This window comes from Rana temporaria, chromosome 1 (genome assembly GCF_905171775.1).
Source record: "Rana temporaria chromosome 1, aRanTem1.1, whole genome shotgun sequence".
NCBI lineage: Eukaryota > Metazoa > Chordata > Amphibia > Anura > Ranidae > Rana > Rana temporaria.
In genome coordinates this window covers 686591651-686608196 of record NC_053489.1, presented here as the reverse complement: position 1 = coordinate 686608196, position 16546 = coordinate 686591651, and the positions used below count along the sequence as shown (strand labels likewise).

The window sequence follows — 16546 nt, the reverse complement described above, 5'->3', positions numbered from 1 at the left end:
GCGCACAATTCCTTCCCAACATCACTCAACAATTGGGCACAATACCTTCCCAAAATCACCCAACAATGGGGCACAATTCCTTTCCAACACCACCCAACGATGGGGCACAATTCCTTCCCAACACCACCCAAACATGGGGCACAATTTTTTCCCAACATCACTCAACAATGGGGCACAATTCCTTCCCAAAATCACTCAACAATGGGGCACAATTCCTTCCCAACACCACCCAACGATGGGGCACGATTCCTTCCCAACACCACCCAACAATGGGGCACAATTCCTTCCCAACATCACTCAACAATGGGGCACAATTCCTTCCCAACACCACCCAACGATGGGGCACAATTCCTTCCCAAAATCACTCAACAATGGGGCACAATTTATTCCCAAAATCACCCAACGATGGGGCACAATTCCTTCCCAACATCACTCAACAATGGGGCACAATTCCTTCCCAACACCACCCAAAGACGGGGCTCAATTCTTCCCAACAACACCCAATGATGGGACACAATTCTTCTCAACAGGGGCGGACTGACAACTCATGGGGCCCCCAGGCAGTAGGAGAATGTTGGGCCCCCAGACAATAGATTATGGGGCCAAACAGTATACACACACAGTATACACAGACACACAATACACACACACAGTATACATACTTACACACACTATACATACACACTGAAAAGGTACTGGAGAGGCGGGGCAGCTATAATCTTGGGATTTAAAAAAAAAGATTTTTAAATACTGTCCCCCCTTTTACTGAGACTGGCAACCCTGAAGGGGCCCCCTAGTGGCATGGAATGGTACATCCGCCCCTGCTTGCAACAACATCAAAGATGGGCACAATTTTTTCCACTTACACCAAAGATGGGTCGTTGCTTTTTTCCCACTGACATCGAGACCTTTTCTTCACCCAATGACCAAAATCCGGCCCACCTTATGTCTAAAGGACCATAAACTGGCCCTTTGTTTGGAAAGTTTGGAGACCCCCTGATCTAGAATTACATTCCATCCCCCATATCACTGCCCCAGGTTATCACTTTGTCGAGATCTCTCTGTGATAGGTCAATAGTCATATTATTCAAAATAGATCCACACAACTCGATTCATGCAAATGGCCACATTATTTTCACCGGGCCCAATCGCCAAATCTTCCACAATATTACCTACCGTGATCCATTGGCGGACTATACATTGGCTCATCTGCATAAAGAGAAACACACAGAAAACATGTACACAATAAATATCTTCGCCTCTATTAAAGTGCAGTTCAGAAATCACAGTGCAGTTTAAAAAAAATCGTAAAATCAAATAAAATGACTGCCAGTTAAATCAGATTGCTGTTCAGTAGGGATGAGCCGAACACCCCCCCACCCGCGCTTTGGTCGGACGTGTGCATACACGCGTCCGACCAAAGCGCGGTGACGTACGACGGGACTATAAAGGGGAAGTTCCTTTCAAATGGTGCCACCCTTTGGTCTGCATACTTGATTCTGAGCAAGCGCGTTTTTTTCCCCCCTCGGAAAAGCATACACACGACCGTTTTTCGCGACAAGAAAAAAACTGGCGGAAAAAAAGAGGGCTGGTTTCAATTTTTTTTTTTTTGCGGGCAGTTTTACTGTCGAGAAAACTGCTAGGGAGCGTACACACGACCGGTTTTCACGGCCAATATAAAAAAATTGCAGTTTTCTCGTCGTGAAAAACGATTGTGTGTACGAGGCATTAGGGACACGAACGTGAGAAACAAAAAGTGCGAACTTTAAAGGTTAATATGCAAGTTATTGTAATAAAAAGGGTTTGGGGACCTGGGTCCTGCCCCAGGAGAGTGTTTGGGGACATGGATCCTGCCCCAGGGGAGTGTTTGGGGACCCGGGTCCTGCCCCAGGGGAATGTTTGGGGACCCGGATCCTGCCCCAGGGGAGTGTTTGGGGACCCGGGTCCTGTCCCAGGGGAGTGTTTGGGGACCCGGGTCCTGTCCCAGGGGAGTGTTTGGGGACCCGGGTCCTGTCCCAGGGGAGTGTTTGGGGACCCGGGTCCTGCCCCAGGGGAATGTTTGGGGACCCGGATCCTGCCCCAGGGGAGTGTTTGGGGACCCGGGTCCTGCCCCAGGGGAGTGTTTGGGGACCCGGGTCCTGCCCCAGGGGAATGTTTGGGGACCCGGATCCTGCCCCAGGGGAGTGTTTGGGGACCCGGGTCCTGCCCCAGGGGAGTGTTTGGGGACCCGGGTCCTGCCCCAGGGGAGTGTGTGGGGACCCGGGTCCTGCCCCAGGGGAGTGTTTGGGGGCCCGGGTCCTGCCCCAGGGGAAAAAACTGGCGGAAAAAAAGAGAGCTGGTTTCAATTTTTTTTTTTTTGCGGGAGTGTTTGGGGACCCGGATCCTGCTCCAGGTGAGTGTTTGGGGACACGGATCCTGCCCCAGGGGAATGTTTGGGGACCCGGATCCTGCTCCAGGGGGAGTGTTTGGGGACCCGGTTCCTGCCCCAAGGGAGTGTTTGGGGACACGGGTCCTGCCCCAAGGGAGTGTTTGGGGGCCGGGTCCTGCCCCAGGGGAGTGTTTGGGGACCCGGGTCCTGCCCCAGGGGAAAAAACTGGCGGAAAAAAAGAGAGCTGGTTTCAATTTTTTTTTTTTTGCGGGCAGTTTTACTGTCGAGAAAACTGCTAGGGAGCGTACACACGACCGGTTTTCACGGCCAATATAAAAAAATTGCAGTTTTCTCGTCGTGAAAAACGATTGTGTGTACGAGGCATTAGGGACACGAACGTGAGAAACAAAAAGTGCGAACTTTAAAGGTTAATATGCAAGTTATTGTAATAAAAAGGGTTTGGGGACCTGGGTCCTGCCCCAGGAGAGTGTTTGGGGACATGGATCCTGCCCCAGGGGAATGTTTGGGGACCCGGATCCTGCCCCAGGGGAGTGTTTGGGGACCCGGTTCCTGCCCCAGGGGAGTGTTTGGGGACCCGGGTCCTGCCCCAGGGGAGTGTTTGGGGACCCGGATCCTGCCCCAGGGGAGTGTTTGGGGACCCGGTTCCTGCCCCAGGGGAGTGTTTGGGGACCCGGGTCCTGCCCCAGGGGAGTGTTTGGGGACCCGGATCCTGCTCCAGGTGAGTGTTTGGGGACCCGGTTACTGCCCCAGGGGAATGTTTGGGGACCCGGATCCTGCTCCAGGTGAGTGTTTGGGGACACGGATCCTGCCCCAGGGGAATGTTTGGGGACCCGGATCCTGCTCCAGGGGGAGTGTTTGGGGACCCGGTTCCTGCCCCAAGGGAGTGTTTGGGGGCCGGGTCCTGCCCCAGGGGAGTGTTTGGGGACCCGGATCCTGCTCCAGGTGAGTGTTTGGGGACCCGGGTCCTGCCCCAGGGGAGTGTTTGGGGGCCGGGTCCTGCCCCAGGGGAGTGTTTGGGGACCTTGGTCCTGACCCAGGGGAGTGTTTGGGGACCCGGGTCCTGCCCCAGGGGAGTGTTTGGGGACCCGGGTCCTGCCCCAGGGGAGTGTGTGGGGACCCGGGTCCTGCCCCAGGGGAGTGTTTGGGGACCCGGGTCCTGCCCCAGGGGAGTGTGTGGGGACCCGGGTCCTGCCCCAGGGGAGTGTTTGGGGACCCGGGTCCTGCCCCAGGGGAGTGTGTGGGGACCCGGGTCCTGCCCCAGGGGAGTGTTTGGGGACCCGGGTCCTGCCCCAGGGGAGTGTTTGGGGACCCGGGTCCTGCCCCAGGGGAGTGTGTGGGGACCCGGGTCCTGCCCCAGGGGAGTGTTTGGGGACCCGGGTCCTGTCCCAGGGGAGTGTTTGGGGACCCGGATCCTGCTCCAGGGGAGTGTTAGGGGACCCGGGTCCTGCCCCAGGGGAGTGTTAGGGGACCCGGGTCCTGCCCCAGGGGAGTGTTTGGGGACCCGGATCCTGCTCCAGGTGAGTGTTTGGGGACCCGGGTCCTGCCCCAGGGGAGTGTTTGGGGACCCGGGTCCTGCCCCAGGGGAGAGTGTTTGCCAACACCACCCAACGATGGGGCACAATTCCTTCCCAACATCACTCAACAATGGGGCACAATTCCTTCCCAACACCACCCAAAGATGGGGCTCAATTCTTCCCAACAACACCCAATGATGGGACACAATTCTTCTCAACAGGGGCGGACTGACAACTCATGGGGCCCCCAGGCAGTAGGAGAATGTTGGGCCCCCAGACAATAGATTATGGGGCCAAACAGTATACACACACAGTATACACAGACACACAATATACACACACAGTATACATACTTACACACTATACATACACACTGAAAAGGTACTGGAGAGGCGGGGCAGCTATAATCTTGGGATTAAAAAAAAAATATTTTTACATACTGTCCCTGGTTTTACTGAGGCTGGCAACCCTGAAGGGGCCCCCTAGTGGCATGGAATGGTACATCCGCCCCTGCTTCTCAACAACATCAAAGATGGGGCACAATTCTTTCCACTTACACCAAAGATGGGTCGTTGCTTTTTTCCCACTGACATCGAGACCTTTTCTTCACCCAATGACCAAAATCCGGCCCACCTTATGTCTAAAGGACCATAAACTGGCCCTTTGTTTGGAAAGTTTGGAGACCCCTGATCTAGAATTACATTCCATCCCCCATATCACTGCCCCGGGTTATCACTTTGTCGAGATCTCTCTGTGATAGGTCAATAGTCATATTATTCAAAATAGATCCACACAACTCGATTCATGCAAATGGCCACATTATTTTCACCGGGCCCAATCGCCAAATCGTCCACAACATTACCTACCGAAATAAATTGGCGGACTATACATCTTCTTTGGCTCATCTGCATAAAGTGAAACACACAGAAAACATGTACACAATAAATATCTTCGCCTCTATTCAAGTGCAGTTCAGAAATCACAGTGCAGTTTTAAAAAAATCTTAAAATCAAATAAAATGACTGCCAGTTAAATCAGATTGCTGTTCAGTAGGGATGAGCCGAACACCCCCCCACCCGCGCTTTGGTCGGACGTGTGCATACACGCTTCCGACCAAAGCGCGGTGACGTACAACAAGTACACCGGGACTATAAAGGGGAAGTTCCTTTCAAATGGTGCCACCCTTTGGTCTGCATACTTGATTCTGAGCAAGCACAGGTTTTTTCCCCCCTCGGAAAAGCATACACACGTGGTTTAAATTTTTTTTTTTGCAGGCAGTTTTTTTGTCGAGAAAACTGCTAGGGAGCGTACACACGACCGGTTTTCACGACCAATACAAAAAAATGGCAGTTTTCTCGTCGTGAAAAACGGTTGTGTGTACGAGGCATTAGGGGCACGAACGTGAGAAACAAAAAGTGTGAATTTTAAAGGTTAATATGCAAGTTATTCTAAAAAAAAAGGGTTTGGGGACCCGGGTCCTGCCCCAGGGGAGTGTTAGGCCTCGTACGATGGGACCTGTCCGATGAATACAGTCCGCAGACCGTTTTCATCGGACATGTCCGCTGGGATCATTTGGTCTGATGGCTGTACACACCATCAGACCAAATTCCCCGCGGACAGGATATGCAGTGACTTTCAGCCGAGCGGACATGTCCGGTGAGTCATACAGACGACCGAACATGTCCGATGGACAGGCTTCCAGCGGACATGCTTCTTAGCATGCTAAGAAACATTTGTCCGCTGGAAACCTGTCCGCTCGGCCGGGAATCCGGTCCGGTCGGCCGTACAGACGACCAAACATGTCCGCGGAAACTGGTCCGCGGACCAGTTTCAGCAAACATGTTCGGTCGTGTGTACGAGGCCGTAGGGGACCCGGGTCCTGTCCCAGGGGAGTGTTTGGGGACCCGGGTCCTGCCCCAGGGGAGTGTTTGGGGACCCTGGTCCTGCCCCAGAGGAGTGTTTGGGGACCCGGGTCCTGTCCCAGGGGAGTGTTTGGGGACCCTGGTCCTGCCCCAGGGGAGTGTTTGGGGACCCGGGTCCTGCCCCAGGGGAGTGTTTGGGGACCTGGGTCCTGCCCCAGGGGAGTATTTGGGGACCCAGGTCCTACTCCAGGGGAGTGTTTGGGGACCCGGATCCTGCCCCAGGGGAGAAGGAGGATTGAGGCTGCTCTGTGCCAAACCATAGAACAGGTAAGTATAAACCTGTGTGTTTTTTTGGAGTTTTTTTTAGTTATCGTTTGTAATAATAAAAAAAATATATATATGTATTTTATTTTATAAAACTTTCCCCCTCTGGCTGTATCTTCTTAACCACTTGCCGGCCGCTGCACGCAGATGTAGGTCGACACAATAGCACGGGCAGGCAAATGAGCGTACCTGCCCGTCCCTTTAAATTTGCCGCCTAGCGGGCGCGCACACCCACCGCATGCCTCGTGAGCGCGCTCGCGGGCCCCGGGAACTAGGTGTTCCCAGACCGCGGTTACGGTTGGCAAAGGCAGAACAGCGGGAAGCCTTTGTAAACAAGACATTTCCCTATTCTGCTTAGTGACACGTCAGGGATCTACTGCTCCCCTCGTGATCGGGAACGGTCATCAGTGACGTGTCACTCGTAGCCACGCCCCCTAACAGTTATAATCACTCCCTAGTACTGACTTAACCCCTTCAGCGCCACCTAGTTGTTAACCCCTTCACTGCCAGCGTCATTTTTACAGTTATCAGTGCATATTTATAGCACTGATCGCTGTAAAAATTACAATGGTCCCAAAAATGTGTGAAAAGTGTCCGATGTGTCCGTCATAATGTCGCAGTCACGATAAAAATCGCTGATCGCCGCCATTACTAATAAAGAATAATAATAATAATAAAAATGCCAAAATATTGTTTGTTTGTTTTTTCAAAATTGTTGCTATATTTTTGTTTGTAGCGCAAAAAATAAAAACCGCAGAGGTGATCAAATACCACCAAAAGAAATCTCTATTTGTGGGGGAAAAAATACGCCAATTTTGTTTGGGTGCCACGTCGCACGACCGCGCAATTGTCAGTTAAAGCGACGCAGTGCCGAATCGCAAAAAAAAAGCGCTCTGGTCTTTGGCCAGCCAAATGGTCCGGGGCTGAAGCGGTTAGAGCTATACAGGACTCATCACATATGCCAGAACATGAAGTCTCCTTACCGTGCTTTTTCCAGGAAATCCAATTCCAGGCTCCTGGATAAAATGAATGGAAACATTTAGTGTAAGAATTGTATATAACACTGACACCAAAATATATATATATTTTTTTACTCATCTGGAAATGCCTGTTGCTATGAGGTCCCACGAAATCTGCCTTTGAAACCACCTAGGATTCTGACATCATCTCCCTCTAATGCTCCTGGGAAATGTGTGTCATCATTTCCCAGGATGCAGTGCGCTGTCCAATTATCACTCCCCATCCAAGACTTCCAGGAAGTAAGGGCCAGATCCTCAAAAGGGATACGCCGGCGTATCTGCTGTTCCGCCGTCGTATCCCTGTTTCTATCTTTGGAACTGATCCACAGAATCCGTTTCCAAGAGATAGACAGAAGATCCGGCAGGTGTAATAGTTTTACACTGCCGGATCTTAAGATGCAGTACCGCGACCGCCGCTGGGGGCATTCATCGTCGAAATTACGCGTCGGGTATGCTAATGAGGAGTTACGTCGATCCTCAAAGCTTTTTCGCGTTCGCTACGTCGCCGCTACGTTAGTTTCCCGTCGCTTAGTTACACTTTTGTAAACCAGCCCTACTTTTACACAGCAGGCGTACTGCTGTGTAAAGTATGGCCGTCCTTCCCGCGTCTAATTTTTTAATTTTACGTTGATTGAGTAAGCCGTACGGGAATACGGAAATACGCTACACGCCGATCAAAAAATGACGTCACGTCGCACAAAGCACGTCGGGAAATTTGCGTCACAGGCATGCGCAGTACGTCCGGCACGGGAGCGCGCCTAATTTAAATGGGACTCGCCCCATTAGATTAGGAACGCCTTGCGCCGGACGGATTTGAGTTACACCGCCGCAAATTTCCAGGTAAGTGTGTTGTGGATCGATACCTAACTTAGGAAATTTGCGGCAGTGTAACTTAAATCTGTTAAGTTCCGTTGCGCTGCGGGGCTGTGGATCTGGCCCTAAGTGCCTGTAGGCTTCACAATGCCCACAAGCAAAATGACAACGGTGTAGATATAGTTTTATAAACTATCTTTTTTGAATATCTATGCGGATCGGCGGCGGATTGTAAAATAGTAAGTGACCGGATTTATATTATAAAAACGCAGGATGAAAGGACATACATATAAAAAATGCTAATTGTGGTTGGAACTCCGCTTTAAGCGTATCTGGTTTCCAGAATACGCTTAAATTTACGACGGCGTAGATTCAGAGTTACGACGGCGTATCTACTGATACGCCGGCGTAACTGTCTCTGAATTCAGCTATCTGTGTACAGAACAACTCAGTGTAGCCATATTGCAACTTATTCTCAGAAAATTACAGAGGCTGCGGATTGAAAAGGATTTTTAATAACATTCAAATACAATATGATTAGTGTCGCAATTATATAATGGAGAAAATCACTAAAAATAAATAAATAAACATTCACATGATAAAAAAAAAAACTTTCCTTACTTTTGAAGAAGCTCACACTTCCATTTTTTACTGTTGGATGAGAAAATAAGAGAGATGAGTCAGTGAAAATCCACAAAATCCAGAACTATGACTAAAGCCGCGTACACACGATCATTTTTCGGGTTGTAAAAAAACGAAGTTTTTCAGGCTCTAGAAATTATTTCTTTTCAACTTCATCATTAACCACTTAAGGACCGCCTCCTGCACATATACGTCGGCAGAATGGCACGGCTGGGCACATCCACGTACAGGTACGTCCTCTTTAAGTGCCCAGCCGTGGGGAGCGGGCGCACGCCCGCGACCCGGGCCGAAGCTCCGTGACTGCGGGACCCGCAGACCCGATCACCGCTGGAGTCCCGCGATCGGTCACCGGAGCTGAAGAACGGGGAGAGGTGAGTGTAAACACAGCTTCCCCGTTCTTCACTGTGGCGCCGTCATTGATCGTGTTCCCTTATATAGGGAATCACAATCAATGACGTCACACCTACAGCCACACCCCCCTACAGTTAGAAACACAAATGAGGTCACACTTAACCCCTTCAGCGCCCCCTTGTGGTTAACTCCCAAACTGCAATTGGCATTTTCACAGTAATCAGTGCATTTGTATAGCATTTTTTGCTGTGAAAATGACAATGGTCCCAAAAATGTGTCAAAATTGTCCGAAGTGTCCTCCATAATGTCGCAGTCACAAAAAAAAATCGCTGATCGCCGCCATTAGTAGTAAAAAAACTAAATTTATAAAAATGAAATAAAGCTATCCCCTATTTTGTAAATGCTATAATTTTTGTGCAAACTAATCGATAAACGCTTATTGCGATTTTTTTTTTACCAAAAATATGTAGAAGAATACGTATCGGCCTAAACTGAGGAAATTTTTTTTTTATTTTTATATATATTTTTGGGGGATATTTATTATAGCAAAAAGTAAAAAATATTGAATTTTTTTCAAAATTGTCGCTCTATTTTCGTTTATAGCGCAAAAAATAAAAACCGCAGAGGTGATCAAATACCACCAAAATAAAGCTCTAATTGTGGGGAAAAAAGGACGCCAATTTTGTTTGGGAGCCGCGTCGCACGACCGCACAATTGTCAGTTAAAGCGACGCAGTGCCGAATCGCAAAAACTGTCCGGGTCCTTTAGCTGCCTAAAGGTCCGGGTCGTGGTTAAAAAACATATATGCTAATATGCAAGTTATTGTCATAAAAAGTGTTTAGGGACCCGGTCCTGCCCCAGGGGAGTGTTTGGGGACCCAGGTCCTGCCCCAGGGAAGTGTTTGGGGACCCGGGTCCTGTCCCAGGGGACATGTATCAATGCAAAAAAAAGGTTTAAAAACGGCCGTTTTTTCGGGAGCAGTGATTTTAATAATGCTAAAAGTGAAACAATAAAAGTGAAATATTCCTTTAAATGTGGGGTGTCTATAGTATGCCTGTAAAGTAGCGCATGTTTCCCATGCTTAGAACAGTCCCTGTACAAAATGTCATTTCTAAAGGAAAAAAGTCATTTAAAACTACTCACAACTATAATGAATTGTCGGGTCCCGGCAATACATTGAAAAAAAATGGCATGGGTCCCCCCCCCCCCGTCCATTACCAAGCTCTTTGGATCTGGTATGAATATTAAAGGGAACCCCAAACCAAAATAAAAAAAAAATGCGTGGGGTCCCCCCAAATTCCATACCAAGCCCTTTAGGTCTGGTATGGATATTAAGGGGAACCCTGCGCCAAATAAAAAAAATGGCATAGGGGTCCCCCTCAAAATCCATACCAGACCCTTATCCTAGCACGCAACCTGGCAGGCCGCAGGAAAAGAGGGGGGGACGAGAGAGCGCCCTACCCCTCCTGAACCGTACCAGGCCACATGCCCTCAACATGGGGAGGATGCTTTGAGGTCCATAGCCACGATGTTGCATGTTTCCCGTGCTTAGAACTGTCCCTGCACAAAATTACATTTCTAAAGGAAAAAAAGTCATTTAAAACTACTTGCGGCTATAATGAATTGTCCCACAATACAGATAAAAGTCATTGAAAAAAACAGCATTGGTCCCCCCCCCTCCCCACTCTATTACTAGGCCCTTTGGGTCTGGTATGAATTTTAAGGGGAACCCCGAACCAAAATTAAAAAAAAAAATGTGTAGGGGTCCCCTTCAAATCCATACCAGACCTTTCAGGTCTGGTATGGATTTGAAGGGTAACCACACGCCAAAATAAAATAAAATGGCATAGGGTTCCCCCCAAAAATCCATACCAGACCCTTTATCTGAGCATGCAACCTGGCAGGCTGCAGGAAAAGAGGGGGGGTGAGAGAGCGCCCCCCTCCTAAACCGTACCAGGCCACATGCCCTCAACATGGGGAGGATGCTTTGGGGGTCTGTGACCCCTCAAAGCACCATGTCCCCATGTTGATGGGGACAAGGGCCTCACCCCCACAACCCTTGCCCAGTGGTTATGGGGGTCTGCGGGCAGGGGGCTTATCGGAATCTGGAAGCCCCCTTTAACAAGGGGAACCCCAGATCCCGGCCCCCCCCTATATGAATTGGTAATGGGGTACATTGTAGACAGGTAGGTGATCACAGGAAGTACCCGACATTTTTCTTTTATCGTTAATCTGGATTTGCCAAGAGGTTGACTTCTTACCTCTAATCAGTCCTTTGATCAATTTTCTGTAGGTGTCTGTAAAACAATACACACTTTTATATTATTATCTTTAATTTTACATTTAATAAAAAAAAAATACAATAGGCAGTGTTTATATTTCTGGGGGTTTTGCTTTTCCTAGAGGCCTTGTCTCGCCAAACGAGCAGGATTCAGGACAAACCGGTGTGCAGTACCGCGTAAATGTAAATGTAAACATCTCTTGTAATAGGAAAGGCGTGTGACAGGTCCTCTTTATGGAGAGAGGCGGGGTCAAAAAGACCTCACATCTCTCCTCCAGGCTGGAAAGCATGACATCATGAAAAAAAATTCACTGATCTCATGCTTACAGTGACAGCCGTGGCTTTGTTTACTTCCGGGTACCCGGGCGTGACGTCATAACGTTGCGCCCGGGCCTCCAACGGTCATAGACATGGTCACCAGAAATCTCTATGGTCGTCATCCGGCACTGGACGATTTGTTCTCCGGGCCCCCCGATGGCACTTATGCACCATACATACGAACAGATTTTCCGTCTGCAAAACCTTGGTTGATTCTTCCGGCGGAATTCCGCTCAAGCTTGGCTTTGCATACACACGGTCACACACAAAAGTTCTCTGAACTTACGACCGCCAAGAACGCCGGTGACGTACAACACTACGACGAGCCGAGAAAATGAAGTTCAATGTTTCCGAGCATGCGTCAAAATTGTTTCCGAGCATGCGTCGGAATTTTGCGCTTTAGAAATTTCCAATCGGAAATTTTCCCATCTGAAAAATTGAGAACCTGCTCTTAATCTTTTGCTGGCGGACAGAAAAAGTCCAATGGAGCCTACACAGTCAGAATTTCCGACCAAAAGCTCTTTTTGCTGGCGGAATTTCCGACCAAAAGCTCTTTTTGCTGGCGGAATTTCCGACCGCGTGTACGCGGCATTAGCCTTGTTTACATGTCGGGGGTTTGGCTTTTTGGCTGCAATTCATCCATGAAGACCACTTTTGGCCAGACTTCTCTGGACAGTAGATGTGGGTATCCGCATCCCGCTGGTTTCCACCAGTTTTGTGTTGAGGGCAGTGCTGGACATCCTTCGATGTGGAAGAGAACTAAGCATGATGTGCCTTTTATCTGCTGCGTTGTGTTTCCTTGGCTGATCTACCCTCCTCAATGTTGCCCAATCAATGGTGTCCTCAATGCTGAGATACCGGCAGATATTTATCCATCATGCAGTACCATCAGGGAGGCGTGTGATTGGCACCTCATTTATTCTGCAGCAGGGCAACCACCCCAAACATACAGCTAATGTCAGTGTAAAGAAGAACAAACAGTCCTGAAATCGATGGTTTGGCCCCCACAGCTACAGGCATCATCCCAGTACCGTTTTTCGGCAATTGGCTTTCCAGACATAACAACCGATGTGGCTAAAAGCTGCTCGGCTGTTATCCCAGAGGAGCGGAAGGGGGACATCCCCCCCTTTGCGCCGATCTGACTGGGCCTCCCGTCCCACCGGGAGACCCGATTCGCGATCCGGCACTTCCGGCGCCTAGTGACAGACTGGATGTAACCACGGAAGCAACGTCACAACGTCACAACGTCACTTACGGTTTATTTGGCTGCCAATAGGGGTGCAACGGATCACAGTTGATCCGTGATCCGAACGGGTCACCCCCTTCGGATCGGAACACACTGTGATTGCCACAGCTCCGGAGCTAGGCCGAAGCCGCGGCCTTTCCTAATGTTACGGCGGCGGCTGCGGAGCTAGGCCGAAGCCGCAGCCTTTCCTAATGTTATGGCCGCGGCTTCGGCCTACCTCCGGAGCCGCGACCATAACGCTAGGAAAGGCCGCGGCTTCGGCCTAGCTCCGGAGCCGCCGCCGTAACATTAGGAAAGGCCGCGGCTTCGGCCTAGCTCCGGAGCCGCGGCCATCTTGGTACACCCGGCGGCGGCCCTCCTCTGTTTACACCCACAGAGGAGGAGCCCGCACTCGTGGGACACACCGCTCGGGGAGTGTCTGTCGGTACTAGCTGGGGGGGGTCACTGTCCTGAGAGGAGGGGGGTCGCTGTCCTGAGAGAAGGGGGGTCACTGTCCTGAGAGAAAGGGGGTCGCTGTCCTGAGAGAAGGGGGGTCACTGTCCTGAGAGAAAGGGGGTCGCTGTCCTGAGAGAAGGGGGGTCACTGTCCTGAGAGAAGGGGGGTCACTGTCCTGAGAGAAAGGGGGTCGCTGTACTGAGAGAAAGGGGGTCGCTGTTCTGAGAGAAGGGGGGGTCACTGTCCTGAGAGAAGGGGGGTCGCTATCCTGAGAGAAGGGGGGTGGCTGTCCTGAGAGAAGGGGGGGGTCACTGTCCTGAGAGAAGGGGGGGGTCACTGTACTGAGAGAAGGGGGGTCACTGTACTGAGAGAAAGGGGGTCGCTATCCTGAGAGAAGGGGGGTCACTGTACTGAGAGAAAGGGGGTCGCTATCCTGAGAGAAGGGGGGTTCGCTGTCCTGAGAGAAGGGGGGTCACTGTCCTGAGAGAAGGGGGGGTCACTGTCCTGAGAGAAGGGGGGTCACTGTCCTGAGAGAACTGAGAGAAGGGGGGGTCACTGTCCTGAGAGAAAGGGGGTCGCTATCCTGAGAGAAGGGGGGTCGCTGTCCTGAGAGAAGGGGGGTCACTGTCCTGAGAGAAAGGGGGTCGCTGTCCTGAGAGAAGGGGGGGTCACTGTCCTGAGAGAAGGGGGGTCACTGTCCTGAGAGAAGGGGGGGTCACTGTACTGAGAGAAGGGGGGGGGTCACTGTACTGAGAGAAGGGGGGTCACTGTCCTGAGAGAAGGGGGGTCATCACTGTCCTGAGAGAAGGGGGGGGTCGCTGTACTGAGAGAAGGGGGGGTCACTGTATTGAGAGAAGGGGGGGGGGGTCACTGTACTGAGAGGAAGGGGGGGGTCACTGTCCTGAGAGAAGGGGGGGTCGCTGTACTGAGAGAAGGGGGGGTCACTGTATTGAGAGAAGGGGGGGGGGTCACTGTACTGAGAGAAGGGGGGTCGCTATCCTGAGAGAAGGGGGGTCACTGTACTGAGAGAAAGGGGGTCGCTATCCTGAGAGAAGGGGGGTTCGCTGTCCTGAGAGAAGGGGGGTCACTGTCCTGAGAGAAGGGGGGGTCGCTGTCCTGAGAGAAGGGGGGGTCACTGTCCTGAGAGAAGGGGGGTCACTGTCCTGAGAGAAAGGGGGTCGCTATCCTGAGAGAAGGGGGGGTCGCTGTCCTGAGAGAAGGGGGGGTCACTGTCCTGAGAGAAGGGGGGTCACTGTCCTGAGAGAACTGAGAGAAGGGGGGGTCACTGTCCTGAGAGAAAGGGGGTCGCTATCCTGAGAGAAGGGGGGTTCGCTGTCCTGAGAGAAGGGGGGTCACTGTCCTGAGAGAAAGGGGGTCGCTGTCCTGAGAGAAGGGGGGGTCACTGTCCTGAGAGAAGGGGGGGTCACTGTCCTGAGAGAAGGGGGGGTCGCTGTACTGAGAGAAGGGGGGGTCACTGTCCTGAGAGAAGGGGGGTCACTGTCCTGAGAGAAGGGGGGTCACTGTCCTGAGAGAAGGGGGGTCACTGTCCTGAGAGAACTGAGAGAAGGGGGGGTCACTGTCCTGAGAGAAAGGGGGTCGCTATCCTGAGAGAAGGGGGGTCACTGTCCTGAGAGAAAGGGGGTCGCTGTCCTGAGAGAAGGGGGGGTCACTGTCCTGAGAGAAGGGGGGTCACTGTCCTGAGAGAAGGGGGGGTCACTGTACTGAGAGAAGGGGGGGTCACTGTACTGAGAGAAGGGGGGGGTCACTGTCCTGAGAGAAGGGGGGTCATCACTGTCCTGAGAGAAGGGGGGGGGGTCGCTGTACTGAGAGAAGGGGGGGTCACTGTATTGAGAGAAGGGGGGGGGTCACTGTACTGAGAGGAAGGGGGGGGTCACTGTACTGAGAGGAAGGGGGGGGGTCACTGTACTGAGAGGAGGGGTCACTGTACTGAGAGGAAGGGGGGGGTCACTGTACTGAGAGGAGGGGCGGGTCACTGTACTGAGAGGAGGGGGGGGGGGTCACTGTACTGAGAGGAGGGGGTCACTGTACTGAGAGGAAGGGGGGGGTCACTGTACTGAGAGGAGGGGCGGGTCACTGTACTGAGAGGAGGGGGGGGGGGTCACTGTACTGAGAGGAGGGGCGGGTCACTGTACTGAGAGGAGGGGGGGGGGGGTCACTGTACTGAGAGGAGGGGGGGGTCACTGTACTGAGAGGAGGGGCGGGTCACTGTACTGAGAGGAGGGGGGGGGGGTCACTGTACTGAGAGGAGGGGCGGGTCACTGTACTGAGAGGAGGGGGGGGGGGGGCACTGTACTGAGAGGAGGGGGGGGTCACTGTACTGAGAGGAGGGGGGGTGTCTGCACCGAGGGGGAACTATAGTTGGTGGGGGGGGACATGTGGATATTACAGTGGGGGAGATTTTTTTTTTTTTGCCGATCCGAAAAATGATCCGATCCGTGACTCCTGATCCGAGGAACGATCCGAACCGTGAGTTTTTTGATCCGTTGCACCCCTAGCTGCCAATAGCGCCAGATTTAAAAAAATAGTACAGTAAAAAAAAAAAACAGTATTCAGAACCCCCTTTTTAGCGATCTGAATACTTTGAAGTGAAAAGTAGGGATTTGGGGTTAAAGAGGACCTGTCTCCACCTATTACTGTCACAAGGGATGATTACATTTCTTGTAACAGCAATAAAAGTGATATATATTTTTTTTTAAACACAATTTAATCATGTAAAAATAAATAAAATAAATAAGAAAAAAATAAAATAGATTGAAAGCGCCCCCCCCCCCCCCCCGTCCCCGCGCAGCAAAGAAAACGCATACGGAAATCGCGCCCGCATATGTAAACGGCGTTCAAATCACACATGTGAGGTATCGCCGCGATCGTCAGAGCGAGAGAAATAATTCTAGCCCTAGACCTCCTCTGTAACTCTAACCTGGTAACCGTAAAAAAAATTAAAGCGTCGCCTATAGGCATTTTTTGGCGAGTGTGCGCAATTTCAAAGCGTGACATGTTTGGGTATCTATTTACTCGGCGTAACATCATCTTTCACATTATATAAAGAAATTGTGCTAACTTTACTTTTTCATTTTTTTTAACCACTTCAGCCCCGGACCATTATGCAGGTAAAGGACCCGGCCCCTTTTTGCGATTCGGCACTGCGTCGCTTTAACTGACAATTGCGCGGTCGTGCAACGTGGCTCCCAAACAAAATTGACGTCCTTTTTTTTCCACAAATAGAGCTTTCTTTTGGTGGTATTTTATTACCTCTGCGTTTTTTTAATTTTTGCGCTATAAACAAAAATAGAGTGAAATTTTTGAAAAAAACCTATTAGCTAGATTCATGTAG

The 16546-nt window shown here is 51.1% G+C and overlaps 1 protein-coding gene across 1 annotated transcript in view; it reads right to left on the bottom strand.

Annotated features, from left to right (window-relative positions):
- Positions 1 to 16546, bottom strand: part of LOC120946099 (cytosolic phospholipase A2 gamma-like) — a gene marked incomplete at its 3' end in the record, with an annotated part of 99083 nt that overhangs the window by 43967 nt on the left and 38570 nt on the right. The window contains exons 8-12 of the mRNA XM_040360856.1: positions 11176 to 11211; positions 8543 to 8572; positions 7073 to 7105; positions 4770 to 4808; positions 1177 to 1209 (exon numbers count right to left, since the gene is read on the bottom strand). Of these exons, the coding sequence (XP_040216790.1) occupies positions 1177 to 1209; positions 4770 to 4808; positions 7073 to 7105; positions 8543 to 8572; positions 11176 to 11211 (171 nt within the window). The remainder of the gene's footprint in view (positions 1 to 1176; positions 1210 to 4769; positions 4809 to 7072; positions 7106 to 8542; positions 8573 to 11175; positions 11212 to 16546) is intronic.